This window comes from Syngnathoides biaculeatus, chromosome 7, assembly GCF_019802595.1.
Source record: "Syngnathoides biaculeatus isolate LvHL_M chromosome 7, ASM1980259v1, whole genome shotgun sequence".
Classification (NCBI taxonomy): domain Eukaryota; kingdom Metazoa; phylum Chordata; class Actinopteri; order Syngnathiformes; family Syngnathidae; genus Syngnathoides; species Syngnathoides biaculeatus.
Window position 1 is genome coordinate 18,360,257 of NC_084646.1, and position 19,135 is coordinate 18,379,391.

The following is a 19,135-nucleotide window of genomic DNA, read 5'->3' on the forward strand; positions in this document are numbered from 1 at the left end:
TTATATACATTTCAAAGAGGAATTTACGTTGGGTAAGTTTGAACTGAAACCTGTTTTCACATTCTGGGTACTGGGTACTTTAGAAAAAAAATCCTTTCACACAAATCCCTGCGATTACACCTTTATGTCTTTAGCACTGGGGTGTCTTCATGTAGGACTGTCATTGTGCCAGACTTAGAGGGAATGAGAGGAGCCGCTTTGATTGGATATGAGTGAAATCAGTTGTGTTCACTCCACAGCGACGCAGAAAGGGCGGATCTATTCTAGTGATAGTGGGCCGCATGCTGCTCCAAAAGCCTTAAAAATCCTAAACGAGTTGCTTCAACACATTTGACAGGAAGCATTAATGAGAAGTTTTTCAAAACGGCTACATTCATTTTCTGAGTTGCTTATCCTCATAGGGGAACGCCTATCCCAGCTATCATCAGTCGGGAGGCGGGGTAAACCCTGAACTGGTTGCCAGCCAATCACAGGCCACATAGAGACAAACAACCAGTCGCTCACAATCCCACCTACCGGCAATTTAGAGTCTGAAATCACTGCATGTTTTTTAGATGTGGGAGGAACATCAATTGAGACTCTAAATTGCCCCGAGGTGTGATCGTGAGTGCGACTAATGTCTGTCTCCATGTGTCCTGCGATTGGCTGGCAACCAGTTCAGGGTGTACTCTGCCTCCTGCTCGTAAACAGCAGGGATAGGCTCCAGCGCTCCCGCGATCCGTGTGAGGATAAGTGGCTAAGAACATGGATGGATGAAATATGATTTGCTGGTTTGGTTTAATAAATACAAGTTGAAGCATGTCAATGCCAATTCTTCTTCTTGATGATTACTTCTCTTGAGCCGAGTGTGTTAAATACACAGATATCTGATGAAATATCATGACTGGGGTGCACCACCAACTCGGTGCATCAGTTTTAATTGCGCCGCATCGTCTATTTGCTGCAGGAGCACGCTGGACAACTGATGGAGCAAACAGATGGTGCAATTTTTTTGTGTTATTAGATTGTCCTGATTAGCTGCCTCCTATATTTACCGAGCAGCCTCTTGACAAACACGCTGGCGTTTCCTTAAGCCCTTCTTCACGCTGGATAAATGCCATGCACAACAGCTGATAAGGGTGTACCTTCACCTCCTCATATTTGCTCTCTCATCCCTCCTCCAGAGGGAGAAAGAGAGAGAGCGCCTCTTCTCCGATGTGTTTACTTGGAAGTGGTACGGTCACCAGGAGAAAACAAATTTGTTGGCAAATCCCTGTTGCTTCTTTTTCTTTTTTTTTTTTTTAACTGTAAAGGCTTCCTCTCGGGCGAACTTATGCAATTCGCAGCAACATTCCACTACATCACAGGAGGACTGCCATTCAAGGAAGGCTAATACACAGAGAATGCCACCCTATCTCATTCCGATGATCATCATTGTCGCCTCCCTTTGCTGTGTTTCACTCCATTTTTTTTTTTTTTTTTTTTTTTTTTAATTATGGCGAGCCAGCAGGCCGAGCGTTAGGGTTGACGAGGGAGTGAATTAGGGCGGCGATTATGCAGTGATTCAGACAGTAGCTCATTAGGAGCCAGCCGAGCAAGCAATCAACGAATCGATGTGACAGTGGACCCAAAAGCCACAGAAATGTGTAATAAATGGCAACGCGATAAATTGGATTATCCACAGCCCCGTGGCCAAGTTCTTTTTGTCGCGAATGACGAATCAATCCAATCAAGCCACATTAAAAAAAAAAAAGGAAGTCAAAAGACGCAGGAAAAAGGTTGGCCTTGGAGGTTATCTGTCGCGTAGGGGCCTTGTTAAGGTTGCGTTTTTTCCCCCCACTGGTCGTTTCCGTATGGTATTCAAGGCTCTGAAATATTCATGATGCACCGTTAGGACTTTATGAGCACATTTTATAATAAGACATGCACCGACATTTCAACTCCAGACAGAACAGTAAAAGTGTCACACGGGCATCATGTCTCATGCCTACTGATTCACTAAGAAGCCATCACAAGCTGCAATGAGCTGCTGGGGGGCACCGGTGCACCAATTCACGGAGACACAGCAGTGGAGGGTGGCTGATCATATTGCAGGTGCTGTGCATTCGCTCCATGACAGAAGCGCAGAACTATTATAGGAAGGATGCATTAAAACATATCCCTAATAAAATGTGTGTGTGGTGGTGGTGGTGGTGGTGGGAACACTTCTTCCAGTTTCTTGTTTCCGCACATGCAAGAATGTAAACTTCATGTTGTGACTCAGAAAAGACTTTGCTGCCACCTGCAGGAATTATGGGGTCATGAACGTCATCACTTTTACAACGACTGATGAGCTATTTCCGTTCAGTTGAACACAGATAAATGTATTGATCTTTATCATCTTCTCCAGAGGCGCTTCTTAATGTTAATCACAGTGTTCCGAGGCATGGTTGGTCTCGCTTCAGTGCACACCCCAGTGGACCCACCAATGCACATCAGTCATTGTGCAGTATGGACAATAAAGTCATGTTAGACTGCATTTTTTTTAATTGCCCCGAAAAGTTTTTTCCTTTTTCTTCCTTTCAGCATTGAAATGTGTTTATTGGTTCGATTCTCCACATGCATTGCCTGGGGATTGTCAGTGTGTGACATCTGCCAGCAGTAAACGGTGGTCGTTCTCAAAGTGTTCTTGCGCTATGGCTCCCGTGTTTATGTCCTCGTGCTGTTATTTCCTTTCATCTGTCTTCCGTTCCCTGAGTCCTTGCAGGCTCTGTGCGTCCAACGAGAGTGCTGCCGCTGACAGATTGCTGTCATTAAAATAAGAAAAGGGAAGGGAGGCTCCTTTTCTGTCTTGTGGACCCGCAGATGAGCCCCTTCGGCTTTTTGTCCTCTGGCTACATATTTTCAATTCAGTTTACGTTACATAGTACACATGTCTTACTCAAGGGACTGTCAAAAGCAAAATATGTATTCATTGTCCATATTGCTCGGTACACAAAACACAATACAATGATTTGTAAATCCTTGTCAATCTATATTTGAGTACATTTTATTTATTTTTGCATTTGTTGTAATATTCACTCATTTTGAATTTGATTCTGGCAACACATTCCAAAAAATGGTGGGACAGGCATGATTTAACCCACTGTTTTCAAACTCAAGCCCTGGGGGCCAGCTCTGGGCCGCCACGTTATTTTATGTGGCCCAAGAAGCCAAACCTAGAGTGTCAGTTTCCAAGTTTCCTGTAAAAATCTGTACCAAATTTTCAAATTGTCATACATCATAAATAATAAAGTTGAGATTTGACAAACATTTTTGTGTTACCAAACTCGAATAGTTGAAAAACACATTACCCTTGATTACTAATTAATAAATTGTTGATGTAAATATGATAAAATGATTAAATATTTTTGTTTCACAGTCATAACGGCCCTTTGAAGGAAACCAGAAATACAATGTGGCCCGCGAGAAAAATCTAATTGATCTAGATCAGATTTATGTAGACAGTGTATGCCATCCCTTTTTTATGAAGTGTTCTTGTTTACCTGCTTTGTTTACCATGTTTCCCTCTGTGTTACATCACATTTCTACAGTGACCAGGAAGTGCAAAACCGTATGACAAATCCTGAAACACTTCTTCACGTCGCAGTTTACATTCAATCAAAATTCTCAGAAGCTTTCCCCTGCGGTGGAAAAGACATTTCCGGGTTTGTGAGCCTTGCCACCGCGTTTCTTCAGCTCAAGCCATATAAATAAAATGTAAAAGTACACATCACTCACATCAATAATAACCTATACTCATTGTGTATAATGTGCCTGTTCACAAAAAAAGCGAAGTTTGTGACTAGAATGTACGTTGAAATGAATGGAGTCGGCAGCTTCCTTCCAATGAGAAACAGGTCTTGACTGTTGTCAGGCCAGTCGGGTACGACAAAGCCAGACACTTATAAGACATGCAGAACGTGGTTTGCCATTGTCTTTCATAAATAACTAGGGATGTTCCTAAAAAGTACATTGCAGGATATGTTACTCCAAACACTCCATGTATCTTTCATGTTAATGGAAAAGTTACCAATGCCATGAGCACTAACACAGCCAGAGACCATCATGGATCTTCCCTTTTGAAGTTTTCCCTGACAATAATTCAAATTTGTCTTCCTCCTCTCTGGCCCGGAGGACACGGCGTCCAAAAACAATTTGAAATGTGAACTCGGTCACACCACAGATCTCGAAGATGAGTGTGGGCCCAGAGAAGTATCTGGATGTTGTTAATATTTTGGCTTTTGCTTTGCATTGCAGAGTTTTGTCTTGTATTTGTACATCTAACAGCGTACTGTGTTAACTGAGAATGGCTTCCTGAAGTATTCCTAAAGAAAACCTGGAAATACCCTTTTCACAGTGAGGCAAGTTTTTAATACAGTGCAGGGGTTGCAGGTCATGGGCATGTAATGTGGATTCTTGATTTTATTTTGTGCCGAAATCTCTCTGTTTTCTCAATCTCAGAATCAGCTTTTATGGTTAAGTGTGTAAAAACACACAGGGTTCATCGTGTCTGTTTACAAATATTACCAATCTTTGATGTACTTTAATGTAAAATAATTACATATTGCTTCTGAAACAATTACATATACTTTCAAAAATATTCATGATAAGTCTTTTGTTGTAATGGGTTAAAGGCAGTGGACAGATTCATTACAATGAAAATCCTTATTTTTCTTGTCTTGTCTCAACGACCAGATAAAACCTGTTTGAAGCAGTCTTGCACTGCAATATCTAAAAAAAAAAAAAAAAAAAAAAAAGTTACAAGTTGCACTCAAACAGATAAGTCTTTAAATTTAGACTTATGTTGTGAGAAAACTGTTCTTTCCAGGTCATTAGCACTTTAGTCTCAAATGTCAGCTAAAATACTTTGCAAATTGAGGGATAATAGCGCCGTAATGGTAAAGCACAAGAATGATGGTGGAGAATAAAACCCGACAGAGCTGTCTGCGCAACAACACTCTCGAGTGAATAATTCAATAATAATTAAGGACATGTGAAACCGCCGGCAGCAGAACCATTACAGCGCCCCTGTAAACATGTCCATTTGGACAAAATTAAATCACATTCTGACAGAGTTAGTCTTTTGTAATGCAAGAGTTAGATGCCGAGCAATTGAGTTTGGGCGGGAAAAAAACGGTTACGAGTGCCATGATGAGTCGAGGAACGAAACCTCGGTGTCCACCTCTCAATTTGTGTAATGCACGCGTCACCAAGCAATTACTGTTGATCTAAAGTTGAATGAATGTGAGTCGTATACATTAAAAGTTTTGTATCCACAAAAACTTTTCGACTCATAAAGAGTGCTCTCAGCTCGAAGCTTTTGCAAATTTGGGAGAACAAAATAACAACATGATTTTGGTTATGGTGCATCCTTTCCTTAACTCCGACTGTGGGGTCACTAATAAAGTCGAGAAATGAGGATGGCAAATTTTTAATATTTTCAGAGGATTCATTTTCATAGGACGCTAACTGGCCTGATTTACCATGAAACAATATTTGCCACCTGTTGGAAACCCCCCTCCATGAGATACACGCATGTGAATACGAAAACGTCAGTGCTGTTATGCAGCAGCATGCTGGATTAGTGGTTCACGTGTCTGCCTCGCAGTTGAGAGGTCCTGGGTTTGAATATTAGCTCAGGCCTTCCATTGTAGAGTTGCCATGGTCTCCAAGTTCTTGCATGACTTTTCTCAAAAACTCCAAATTGGTCATTAAGCAGCAAATGTGAGTGGTTGCTTGTATGTGACCTGCGGTTGGCTGGCACACAAAGTCAGCTGGGGAAAAAGGATCCAGCACTCCTGCCACCCTAATGAGGAGAAGTGCTGCATAAAAGATTGATGGAGTGATTTGCAGACACATCATGCCCGCAGAATTAAAACCAACTATCGAGGAATCTAACATCTCCCAGAGCCATCAAATCTTGTACAGACAGACTCAAAAAGTCCTTCTTACCATGGGTGATTACCATGGAAAGTAACCTCCATCACCCTTGCCTTTGTAATAAAACACACGTGGCATTTTCAAAAACTGTCGTAAGAGTTAACCATTCCGCAGTTTACCCGGCATCCAAGCTCAAAAGATATATTATTCAGAAAAAAATGAGAATATTAAGAAAGTTCCCAGGTGACCCCATAAAAGGCCTTCAGTATGGTTCTGAATACCTGAAAGACACACTTCCAACAGTCATTTTGAATTGCTCATTTGCGAGGGGATCATCCTTCTCAGTCTGCTCTATTGATCACCATGACAACAAGGTGTGGTGATGGTTTGAATCCTGAATAATAATTATACTTCCAGTGGGAAAAAAGCTCAAATTTTGGTATATAGATAAACTTACTTGCATATGAAATTAAATTACTTACTTGCTTAAATTACTTATGGCCCCGTCACACCATGACGTTCTGGTCAGCGTTCTATAGCGTTTGAGGAAACGTTGGTAGTCGCCAATGGTTGCGGGGATAGCGCCAGAAGAGCATTATTTGAACGCCAGTGAACGTCAAAGATCGCTGGGAATCGGCGGAGAACGCCGGTCTGGAAAAAAAGTTTTGAACATGCACAAAAGTTCTCACCGAAACCAGCGTTCATCAACGTTGAATTTTAAACGCTGCAGAACGTTCAAGAACCTCCGTGGAACGTTTTACTAAAGTTCGCTGAGCGTTGCACGCTGTTGGCTATCGTTAGTCAGTCGTAACTCTAGCTTTACTTGGTTGTTACTTAATCGTTTGCTTTGCAGTGAACGACTGACTGGCGACCTGTCAACGACCACTGAACAATCCCCTAGTGCACACAGCGTGTAACTAAAGTGAAACGAACGTCGTTTGGCGTCCATTGAGCGTCATTCGAGCGTTTCCCAAACTTCCATGCATATGGGTATATAAACCGATGCTTTGTAAAAGCAAGGTCCATTTAATATTAAGCTTCAGTAGAGAGCACCTACTATGGAAGATCCAGAAAGCAGCAGTTCATTTTTGCGGAAAAACTCCACCAGATTTTATACGGTGTAGCTTCGTTTCTTCTTTTGAATGTAAGGAGAAAAAAAATGCATCAATACTGCATCCATGGATACTTTTGTCGCAGGTGAGATCCGATGGCTGAGTTCAATCTAAGTTTACTTAGTTGTTTTTCCTTTTCTCACCATTGGGCGCTCTCTGTTTATGTCTGCAGAACTTTTACAGCTCATTAGAGTCGAAACAAAACAGTCTGCTCCAGGCTGCTGTTTGTTGACAGATATAAAAGGGATGAAAGATGAAACTGACGTATTTCTTTTTCACTCATTTTGATCTTATCGTTGTGCACATATGGACGTATTATTATATTGCAGCCTCTACCTTGCATCACGCTCCTTGATAAACAGCCAAAATCTGCACGGGAAGTGTACATCTGCTTTATGGTTAGAAATAGAATGAGAGGATCTTTTCAAATTTTTGAGGGGGCTGAAATTATTTCAATCAATAGAAGATGAAGAAAGGACATTATTTCAGCATTCATTATATAGTGTATGTGTGCCATCCATCCATCCATTTTCTTCCTCTAATCCGAGGTTGGGTCACGGGGGCACAAACCTTAACAGGATGCCCAGACTTCCCTCTCCATAACCACTTTTTCCAGCTAGTCTTTCCAGCATTTCCCGAGCTGTCCCCTCCTAAGTGGGACATGCCCAGAATGCCTCGCCAAGCGAGGTGCCAAGGAGCCATCCCAATCAGATGCTCCTCCCGGATGATTGAGCTTCTCGCCCTATCTCTAAAGGAGAGCCCGGACATCTTACGGAGGATCCACATATCGATCGCTTCGATCCGTGATGTTTTTTTTTTTTTGGCATGACCCACAGCTCGTGACCATAGGTGAAGGTAGAAACGTAGATCGGCCAATAAGGCTTAGCTCCTTCTTCACCACAATAGACTGCTAAAATGTCCTCATCACTGCAGAAGCTGATCTCTTGTTCCATTCTTCTCTCGCTCGAGAACGAGAGCGCGACATACTTGAACTCTTCCACTTGTGGCAGGATCTCATCCCCGACCTAGGGAGGGCGCTTCCACCCTTGACAGACTGAGGACCTCCATGGGCAGCTACCAGTTCACACCAACAGGGGACAGTGAAGAACCAGAAGCACACATAAAATGCAGAACTTGAACAAATATTGCATGAATGGCAACTACAGTACTATGATGTAGATTTAACTTCTTAAGTAAATAAAAATGAGTCAATTGGGAGAGGTAATTGTAAATTGCAATCATTATTGTGAGTGCTGTTGTTTGCCTCTATGTGCCCGATTGGCTGGCAACCAGTCTAGGGTGTACCCTACCTCCTGCCCGTTACCAGCTGAATTAGGCTCCAGCACTCCCTCCGACTCTTGTGAGGATAAGCAGCTAAGAAAATGGATGGATGGATGTATTTATTTATTTTCTTTATATTGTGTCAATGTTCAATTTCCAGCAAAGGAATACTGAAATTGGCCACAACCCCCCAAAAATTCATAGTCAATTACCCTAGAGTGAATCATTTTAGAAATGTAACACTCAACATGAAAAATTGAAATCAAATCCTATTTGTTGAAACCCTAATAGATTTGGGTTCATCCTGTAAACAGAAAAACCTTTTCAATGGGATTCACATTTTGTAAAAGTTTGGATCTATGGCTTTTTTTAATGGTTGGTAAAAATATCTTTGCTGTTGTCTTTCAAGTAGATATTTGGGAATGTTCATTTGCATATTATTATTATTTTAAATGATCAATGTTGGGATTATTTTTCTTTTTACAAAATAGATCTCAAAAGCAAAACATTGTCTTCTGCAGAAATATGTAAGAGCTTCAAGTGAAATGATATTAGAGCTAATGTGTTTTTGTGCGGCAGTTAAAAGCTGTCCTGATTGTACATAATGCGGTGGAAATTACTCAGTCCTTTTAAAGTGTTCACCGGACGGATGTGGTGAGCCGACAGATGCAAACAATGGCTGCGATTGGTGCCCAGGACAACTTGAGACACTGCCAATGCTCGGAATAGAGCGACTCGCGCAAATTAAAAAGTAAAAAGTAATTCCAATGCAGTGTAACAATAGGAGAAATATTCTAAGGAAATAGACAAAGAGTATAAAACAGAGCTGAAGCGATAAGGTGAGTTGGAGTTTTAGGTTTTTTAATTACAAAAAGTCAGGGTGGTTTCATGGTTCTACCACAATGGTAAAATTGATGAAATCAATTGCATCTGCTTTTACTTGAGCTTGTTTTATTCAGTCCTAATTTCACTCTCAAAATATCCCATTTGTGTTGAAAGGTAAACAATGGAGGCTGACACAAGTCGTGTATAATAGTGTGAATGAATGTGATATAGCGATAAAAGACATTTTAGAAAACCAAAATTGCTTCTTGTTCATATTGGCCAAACAATTTCTCCTAGATGTTCCGATCACAGCGTGCATGGTATTGCTTACGTTTGCTACAAGCTGAGTTAGAAAATAAACAAGCCAGTGTGGTTTTCTATTAAGTCCCTAACATTAATAAGTAAGGATCATATTTCAATATATTTACATTTTATTGTATACACAAACTGTTGGTATTTGTTAGATGATCACAGTGGTATCCTTTTATGGCGCAAAAGTGTGATGTAAACATATCTGCTTACCAGGGAAACGGAGACAAATGCCATTTCCCCCTGTGGACCGTTTCCAGAAGTCTTATTTTTGCTTTTAACATTTTCTGTATCGCTCTTTCTTGCCTCAAGTAGGTTGTTTCTATTCCCAAAGCCCTTCCCCTTTTGCAGGCAGCAAAAGGAAGCGTGACTCGTAGGGAGGGGGGGTTGGAGATTATTATCTGAGCTTCTGGGGACTGAGCGGCAGCAGCAGAGGGAAGGAGATGTTGAAGGCTTGTTGCCGCACGTGCTGTGACACTACCTATTGAAAATGTGCTTTTGAACTTTCCTTTGACAGGTTTCACACATTGAAAATGGTCCTCTGCCTCCTGGGGCCTTTGCGTTAGATGCATGACTGATTAAGCAAATTTTTGGTCTGGATGGAGACGTCACAGTCAGTTTCTAAGACCTCGTCTAATGGTAAGACAAAAACTCATCACGGCCTTTCTTGATAAACATACAAATTACACAAGTTGTACGAATAGTTGTTATTCATGGGTGGAGTTTTGACAAACAGTGGAACCTAAACGCGAACTACTTGTGTTGTTTACGAGTTTATACATGGCAGAAGTTTCTTGGAAAATGGATATTTTACCACTTTGACAACTCTGTACCTGCACTTATATTATCAAAAGTCACAAAAACACATTTTCACATCACAATGGAAACTCTAAAGTTTAAATCACCTAAAGGCACAAAGCGGGAATTCTGATATTATTTTAACCAAATCTTGGAATGTGGTCATAAATTCACTCTTGTATTTTGTCACAGAAATGAACACCAGCAATTAACGTTATCGGTGTAGGAAAGTGTTAGGATGTTTCTGTCCTGCCTGCTCAGCACAATAATTTATAGCTAAAATAACAGTGTTTGTATTAACGTCAGCTCTGTGTTAATGTAAGAGACGTCCACTATGTGCTAGGCATACACAGTCGTCATTGAAGTTTTACTGTACAGCACCGGATGCCAGTTATGAAATTTATGGGGAAAAATATTTTGACTTTCAAACAAATTGGTGGTCAACCAGCATCTCGGAAGAAATTGTTGCACTGTTTCTTATTTTGACACTGGATGGACACCCCCATGACCTGTACTCTATGTACAGTACCTCATAATCTTGCTTCTTCATTCTACTAAGACATTTTGGACAATAATAATTTGGACATTTATGCTTCCAATTTTATACGTACTTAATGACAAAGGTCCTGACCTAATTGTTGTCATCAAAAGTATGGACCATCAGGATAATATACTCAGAAGCGTTAAATAGATGAGAAGAATCTGCTGCCTATCTTTTTTTTTTTTGGGGGGGGGGGACAATTTGTTAATGTAAACTCGGTCCAAGTCTCTCTTAGCCATGTTTTACTGTAAATTAGATGACGTTAGGGCCATAGTAAAGACCTCTTGGAGACTGGAACACGCTCAGGAAGCTGTTTGAAGCAGACTAATACTGGAGGAATTGTTTGAACACAATCAGGTTGTGGTGACAATTTTTTGTTTGTTTTTTTCTCGTACAGTGGCTCTAAAATCGCGGTATGAGTACCAAAAGTGTATGCCAGCTTCCTTTGTTGGTACGTCGGTGTATGGTATATTCAATTACTGTATCTTACCTTGGCTATTCAAACCTGATTCAAACCTTTTGCAAAAACGGGCTTAAGCTTTTTTGTTTTTCGGTTTCTCAAAGCACGGAAATGATCACTAGGCATAGTATGGACTGCATTTCCTTTTACTTCCTGAATTAATCAGATAAATGCTTCCTGCCAGATTTTCAGTCACCCAGTAATTCTCTTTGTGCATGTGTATGTTGTAAAATCCAAATTCAAACATTTTACTCTGTTAACAAGGAGAGTTTCTGAGTATTCTCCATACAACAAAATAGAGTAATTGTATCTTACAATAACAGCTCCAAAATCATGGTGATGGTAAATTGGCTTGAAATGGGGGAAATGGGGAATCTGCGCAGATCACATATTATAGAGGTCTATAAAATCAGTATACCTGCTACCTAGATCTGTGTTTTGTAAGCTGCTTGTACAAAGTTTGTTGACCACTAAAATTATGGGGAAAAAAATAAATACAATTTCTCATCTAGTTTCTCTCTGACTATTAATATAAACACAGTCACCACTGTTCACTTGCTTAATTTATTACAGTAACACAAAGGCACACATTATAAGTGCTACGTTACCTAAATTGTGTCATAACCAATGAAAGAATGATGCAAAAACTACTACATAACAAAGCCTGAAACATACACGTGATCAAAGTTACACATTTGAACAATACGTAGTACATGTTTATGTGCACTGTAGTTGCTAAGATGAACTGTGATAGCGTATGTACTGAAGAAAAGGCATGATGGAGGGTTTTTTTGTGCATCTTTTTAAGGTTGAAGAACCAGATTCTTCATAGTGATATTGTTCTCAAAAATCTGAAGTGGATCTCTTCCACCTCATCTGGACACCATGAATGCATCTTCCCTACTCCCCTCCAATGACACGCCACTCTGCTACACCATTAACAATCCTCCATTCCAGTATGTGCCCACCATTGCCTCAGCCTACTTCTCCTCCATCTTCAGCGTGTTGGGTATCACCTCCAACCTCATCGCCTTTGTGGTTCTCATCAAGTCGTTCCAGCGAACTCACAGCAGCTCTCGGTCTTCCTTCCTCATCTTCTTGGGTGGCCTGGTGGTCACCGATTTCATGGGTTTGCTGGTCACAGGCAGTATTGTGGTCTCCTTTCACGTGACGCACTTCAACTGGCGCCATTTGGACCCACGCTGCCACTTCTGCAACTTTATGGGCATGTCCATGGTCTTCTACGGACTGTGCCCGCTGCTGCTCGGTGCGGCTATGGCTTTGGAGCGCTTCATCGGCATCACCCGTCCGTTTGCGCGCACCACCACTCTCCCCAAGAAGCGAACCGTCTTCATGTTGTTGCTGGTGTGGTTCATTGCCGGCTGCATAGCGTTGCTGCCTTTGACCGGAGTCGGCAGCTACCACATGCAGATGCCCGGCTCCTGGTGTTTTTTCAACATTAGCTCGGAGGGCAGCGACCTGACCTTTTCTGTGCTCTTCTCCATGGCCGGGTTGACGTGCATCGTTGTTTCCTTTGTGCTGAACACCGTGACCGTTGTGACGCTGATCAAGGTGTGCTGTGGACAGGATAAGATGCAACGTCCCAGGGATCAGGAAGTGGAAATGATGGTACAGCTCATCCTGATCATGGCCATCGCTTCCATCTGCTGGTGCCCAATACTTGTAAGTCTCTTTTCTTCTTTGGGTGGTTACATTAACGGCAATTATTTACCCCTGAGTTATATTTTCTCTCCAAATGATGAGAACTGGCTTTATATTAAATAAGAAAAGAACACCTGTTGCATAACAGAAGGTGTAATCCGTTGGAACATTCCTTTAAGACAATTATCCAAAGAGAATTTTGTATTCTAAACATTATGTCTTTGCCCATAAAAGGACACAGGACAGCAAAAAACTGATAACAAAACATTGATGACACATTTCCTAAAAGATGTCCACCCTGGATGATCGCAATAGTGTCCATAGACTTATTTACTTAAAAGGTCATAATGAGAGGCTCAGAATAGCATGAGGAAAGCATCTAAAGCATTCTGCACCCTATCTTTTCTTTTTTTTTTGTTTTTTATCAGCGCTGCCATAAATGAGGCATCATACCATCCTAGGAGATTTTACTGTGCTTCCTCTCGTCATGCTGCATTTCTCCTCAGCGATGCAAAATTCCTTATGAGCGGAACTAAAAGCCTGCAGATCATCTGAAGAGACTTTAACGCTCCAGTTGATATTTGCTGTACAACACGGACGAAACCAGCATTCTCAAAAAGAAAAGTGTTGGGCAATGTACGTCAGTTCGGTCTCCGCGGTGATATCAGAAATCAGCAAACTGTAAAAGCTGAAAGCAAATGTTTCCATCAAAGGAGGTGTTGGCTGGGTCTTACAGTACATGCAATGATAGACTACAGTCTGACCATTATGTTTTTGACCTTTTGCATTTGCAGTGGAAATGAGACATCAAATTACCACATACACAGATATTACTTCGTTGCTTGTAGTGTTCTTTTTCAATTTCTTAACATGAAAAAAATATTTCCTTGCCGCTAGCCGATGCTGGAAAAAGTAGTCTGTACGTTTGTCACCTTTAGCATGGATTATTGAGATGACACGCTGTGGCGACCCCGAAAGGGACAAGCCGAAAGAAGAAGGATTGTTACTCTCTTCTCCAGCACAGCAAGTCGTTAAAGACTGACCAGCTTTGTCAAAATGGTGCCGCCCTCAGAAAATATATTTCTCCAGTGCTAGCTTTACTGCATTGGCTTCCTAAAAAAATCGTATTTGACTTGAATTTAAAATCCTTGTTCACTTATAAAGTGCAAAATTTTCATGCACCATCACACCTTAACCAGCTTGTGTTGCATTTTCAACCTTTTTGGAAAATGCAAAAGTAGAACGGGAGGTAGAACTTTTCAGTAATATGGCTCCAGATGTGAGCTAAATGGTGAACACTCACCATTTACGAGCAAACTTAAATCGTTACTCTTTGATAAAACCTGGGATTTGTACACCACTGCCTTTTACAGATTCCTTGGAAGACCAACTTCGCAAGTACTAGCAGAATGCTTCCGCTGCATTTGTATCAGTTATTATTTTATATTTTGTTTTAACAGCGGTAAGTTCATCTCATTGTTGAATTACAGTCAAGAATCTTAAAAAAAGTCTTCTTTTCTCTGTCTTCACGTTCTGAATCACGCCCATCAGTCGACATCAAAGATGAGGTTGGTGGAGACTAATGAAAACGAATGACTGTCAAGATCGTTAATGTTAAAAAATATTGACATTACATTTCAACAGTTAGTATGACATGATGATATTTTATTTTTCTACATCATAAAACCATTTAATATATTTAAGCTACCAAAATATGCAAAAGTTCTGCATTTTAAATCTGCATTCATATGAATGATTCATGTTTATAAAAACTAAATGCAAAAAAAAAAAAAAAACAATATGGGTGTAATGTTTATTGGCCCACTAAATGAAATATTTGTTCTGCAGCCCGGTCTAACCATGGTTGTGTGCTACCCTGCACAGATTTATATTCTGCTGTACTCTACGACTGACGAAGCTGTAAAAGGTGAAAGTCTTTTGTTGTACATACGCTTGGCCACCTGCAATCAGATATTTGACCCCTGGATATACATCATGTGTCACCTTCTCCCAATAAGGCGAGTGAAATGTGATTAAAAGGTGATACGACTCACATAGTTTCACCGCAATCATCAGTTACCCCTCTTAACCTTGGCCTGTGAACTCCAGAACCCTAAACAAACCATGTCTTGGATGAGATCGTTTATGTATAAAAGTGTGTCTTCCCCTCTAACCCATGAAATCGCCCTAATATTGGAGTCGTGTTTTAAAGGATTGTCTCATCTTTCTGTGATGCTGCTGCTGTCCATGCTTGCTTTCTTATGTCCTTATATCATTTTGTACATGGCATGTTACATCCTGCTGTCTTTTTAACAACATTCAGCAACCTTAAACTTGAGCATGCGACTGGCCAGTGTTTCAAGAATCTCCATTTTGTCGTTTTACTTTTTTTGTGGCACTTGTAATAAGAGAGAGAAAAGTACAGTGATGTTTTTTGTTTACAGTACACAGAAAGCATTTTAAACCGAAATCACTAGTTATATTAGCCTTAAAATACAGCCAAATTCAGTTTAACATAAACCTTTTATTTACAGATCCCAGCTCATAACTAACCCGAGTTGTTCCCACGTCCTATCCTAAACTCTCCTAATTACGTTGCGGTGTACAATTGTCAAACAAATCTCATTGTCACTTTACCTGTTGACATGAGCAACAGCTTGTCATATTCATGGTAAAAAAAAAAAAAAAAAAAGAACTGTCACTTACTGCAGGACCACTTCCCAACTAAACCTGTAATTTTTTTTATTTCACATGATCAATAATGCCGGATTATTATTTTTTTTTTACAATACAGTCAGTTTGAGTCACTGCAAGTGGAATTCAGGTGACTGCTATAAAACAAAGTTTTTATTTGCAAAAAACAACAAATACTGCTCTGGAAAGGTTAACATGACATACAGTAAATGTCAGGCCACATTCATTTCATTTCATGTCTAAATTATTCCACTAATTTCTTTCTTAACTCTAATTTGCGATCATATCAAAAGGATGTCCGACCTTGTCTGTCTTGCATTGTTAATACAACAGTGACTTCCTCTGTTAGATTTCCACCATATTCATGTTGTATTTCATTGCTTCATGCTGATTTCTTTCATATGCTCGATCCTCCACCAGGTCTTTATTGCACAAACTGCGCTGAGCGGACGACCTCTGCAGGTCATTTACCTTCTGCTGTGGCTGCGCTTTGCCTCCTGGAACCAGATCCTGGACCCATGGGTGTACATCCTGGTTCGCAGGGCGGTATTACAGAGAGTCTACCCGCGCATAGACTGGTCCCGTTGGTCCACCTTAAACCAATCATTCCGGAGCACCTTTCACAGATTAACACATTCTTCTTCACTTGGAAGGCCTCTTAGCGCCGATGAAACTGGACAGATTGAACAATTGGATGAAACACACAATGACCTATAAATCCACATATAAATCTACTCATCTCAAATGATTTGGCTAATTTGGAGGAGGGACGAAGTTAGGTTCTAGTGATGTTTTTGTGTACAGTGGTGATACTTTCTTGAATGGCACCCTGTCCAAGACCCACCACAAACATTCTCATGTGCACACACCACCGATAAACACTTGTAAATTTTCTTTTAAATATGTTGAATAAGAGAACATCTGCCGTACATTGGTGGAGAATCGTCACGAATGTCTTTGTGTCTGCTCTCTGACGCTGTAGCCGATGCTTAGGATGCTCAGGCCAGTCAAATGTTATAATTAATTATTCATGGAGAATATACAAGCAAGATGCTAATAAATGAGACACATGATGAAATTTTAACATGGACCCAACCCTAACACATTAAAAAATAATAACATGGTACCATCATAAGAATGACATTGCATCATTTTCTACATTCTCCTCTTCTTTCAAAATTTCCCACCCAATGACTTTTCTCATTTTTATAATAAGTGTATCATACATTTCCTGTCATACCCCAAGATCACACCCTCATCTTTCATCTCTTCTCGGGTGATTCCACAAAGGTACAAAAATTACCTTGATAGTATATTGGACATGCCAACCTTTCACATGTCGTGCCATTTACGTAGCAATATCGTGTTTGATTTTTACCATGTTTCTGTCCCAAAGCAATAGTGCACTATGCTGCACAGCATGCACATGCCAGAAACTTCCACTGACTGCATTATTAACATACTGTCATAAGTTTAGGCTACTAAGCAGAAGTCAAGCATGTGGATACTGTAAAGTACTATGCTTAAAAAAGCAATGTAATATAAATACAGCATATTGTAAAACTGTACAATTAAGATACAGGAACATAAATTATAATTCTCTAGTTACATCACACTTTTGCCACAGATATTCACTTGTCATTTCACCTCCAACTTGGCCCAATGCCCTCAACTACCCCAAGACAGGAAAAAAGGGGCAAAGAGAGTTGGCAGAAACACCGTCAGAATAAAAGCAGACGGACAACACTAAGGATATTACTCCAAAAGCACTACGATTCAAGTATTTTGAAAGATTTGCCCCAATGTAGTATCGTCACTCAACTTGTTGATATGAAACATTAATCAATATTGTACTGTGGTTGCTGAAACATTGTGAACTTGGGACAAGTTGGACATTCTGCTTTTCACATGCACATGTTCACATTTTACAAACTTGGGAATGATCAAGTTTATATTTTTAGATGCATGTATGCACCATTGTTTGTCATACGCATTTTCAATTATGCAATATGTAGAAAGAAATTTTAAAATCGCATGCCTGTGGAAAATGTGTGGTTTATCTTTAATAATTGTGGTATACAAACTAAATTAACTCATATATGCAGTTACACTCAGATAATAACTATTATTATTACATGTCCCGACAGGGTTCATGAAGATATAAATGCAATTATTTGTTGGACTTTTTCTCAGGAGCAGATAGGAATGTAACCTAGTAGCATTAAAGAAGGTGTGCTAGTTCTGCCCAAAATGCTGCAGTCCTGTATTTTCTGTGTTGCTCTCGAACAGTGTGGAGACTTTTTTGGCTCACTGTGCTTCCTTCGCCTGTGTTTACGTTTTTTCCTGCTGATAAGTTTGTTTTTCTTCTAAGAAAATTAGAAGCAGCATCTCCTGGATATTTTTAAACCTGTGGGACTGTACTTTTTTGTAGCTACACTCAGTTGTTGCCACATTCCAATATTTTCTGATACCTTACCACCAAAATCATTAATGCTGTCGTGCTACATCCGCCTGACTGTGGTGCAGGCAGAGTGGGCTCAGTTCCCACTCAGAGACAGCATCTGTATGTTCCCTGTCACAGACTGGCGTCCAGATCAGGGTGTAGTCCACCTTTCGCCCGATGTCGGTTGGGATAAGCGCCAGCCCCTCGGCAACCCTAACCAGGTTAAGCGGTGCTGAAAATGGAATGAATGCAACCTACTCACCATTACGTGAGCATGGCCTGCTATGATGTCTCAAAACGACAAACGGCCACTTAGCGCAACAAAGAGGATGGAGGTGGACTGTGCAAACAGTAATGGGCAATCGAGCAGTTCTCCTTGGAATTTACTGAGAGCAAAATGCAAAGATATGAGACAACATTTGAAAGAGAGGACACAACAAAAACAGATTACCAGGGAATCTGGTTGAACTGCGTTGTGACCTGCTTTAACACCGAGTGAGCGGCCATAGCGAAGGGGGAAAAAAAGACGCGAATCAATGCAAAACATTGAGATCCAACTCACAAATAGAAGAAGGTTCATCCCCGACCACCACTGCAAGGTATGAAACTAAATCCATCCATCCATTTTCTTAGCTGCTTATCCTCACAAGGGTTACAAGGGTGTTGCATGTTTTTGGGAAATGGGAGGAAACCAGAGTGCCCGGAGAAAACCCACTCAGGCACGGGGAGAACATGGAAACTCCACAGAAGGGGAGCACGATTTGAACGCTGGTCCTCAGAACTCTGAGGCCAATGCTCTACTGTTGCCCTCATTTATTATTAATTAAAATTTATTTTAAATAGGTGTTTTCCTGTGCTTGACTGACTCCAAATTAGTTGTTAGCTTGAGGAACGGAACAAGGAACGGATCACCCTTCAGTTCCTCAGTACTCCAGTTAAGTGAACGAATTACTCAGTCCCTCCTCTATCAGCACGGCGAAGCATTTTTCATCCCCTGTAATTACAAGGGGGAGAGTGTTGGTCAAAAAATATGGCCCAAAAAAAGTTGAACCGCAGTCTTATTGAGGATAAGGTGTGAATTTATCAAAACATTGTCTCCAGTTATCTCTGTGAGGCGAGTTCTTTTCAAT

General features: G+C 40.6%; 1 protein-coding gene across 3 annotated transcripts; it reads left to right on the forward strand.

Annotated features, from left to right (window-relative positions):
• The first annotated feature begins 8,984 nt into the window (after positions 1 to 8,984).
• tbxa2r (thromboxane A2 receptor) lies at positions 8,985 to 17,803 on the forward strand. 3 transcript variants are annotated; one of them, XM_061826146.1, is made up of 4 exons: positions 8,985 to 9,112; positions 9,925 to 10,046; positions 12,015 to 12,889; positions 15,983 to 17,803. In XM_061826146.1, the coding sequence occupies exons 3-4, from the start codon at positions 12,092 to 12,094 to the stop codon at positions 16,277 to 16,279; spliced, it is 1,095 nt and encodes a 364-aa protein (XP_061682130.1). In that variant the 5' UTR covers positions 8,985 to 9,112; positions 9,925 to 10,046; positions 12,015 to 12,091; the 3' UTR covers positions 16,280 to 17,803. The 3 variants fall into 3 exon arrangements, with proteins under 3 accessions (XP_061682130.1, XP_061682131.1, XP_061682129.1); XM_061826147.1 differs by lacking the exon at positions 8,985 to 9,112 and adding an exon at positions 14,753 to 14,886 and having other exon boundaries at positions 9,834 to 10,046; positions 15,983 to 16,136; XM_061826145.1 differs by lacking the exon at positions 8,985 to 9,112 and having other exon boundaries at positions 9,834 to 10,046.
• Positions 17,804 to 19,135: the final 1,332 nt, after the last annotated feature.

Bases quoted from the DNA above. Each gene is read 5' to 3' on its own strand.
- tbxa2r (XM_061826146.1), top strand. From the start codon at position 12,092: ATGAATGCATCTTCCCTACTCCCCTCCAATGACACGCCACTCTGCTAC. The intron at 12,890-15,982 runs GTAAGTCTCTTT...ATCCTCCACCAG, and splicing joins TCTGCTGGTGCCCAATACTT to GTCTTTATTGCACAAACTGC.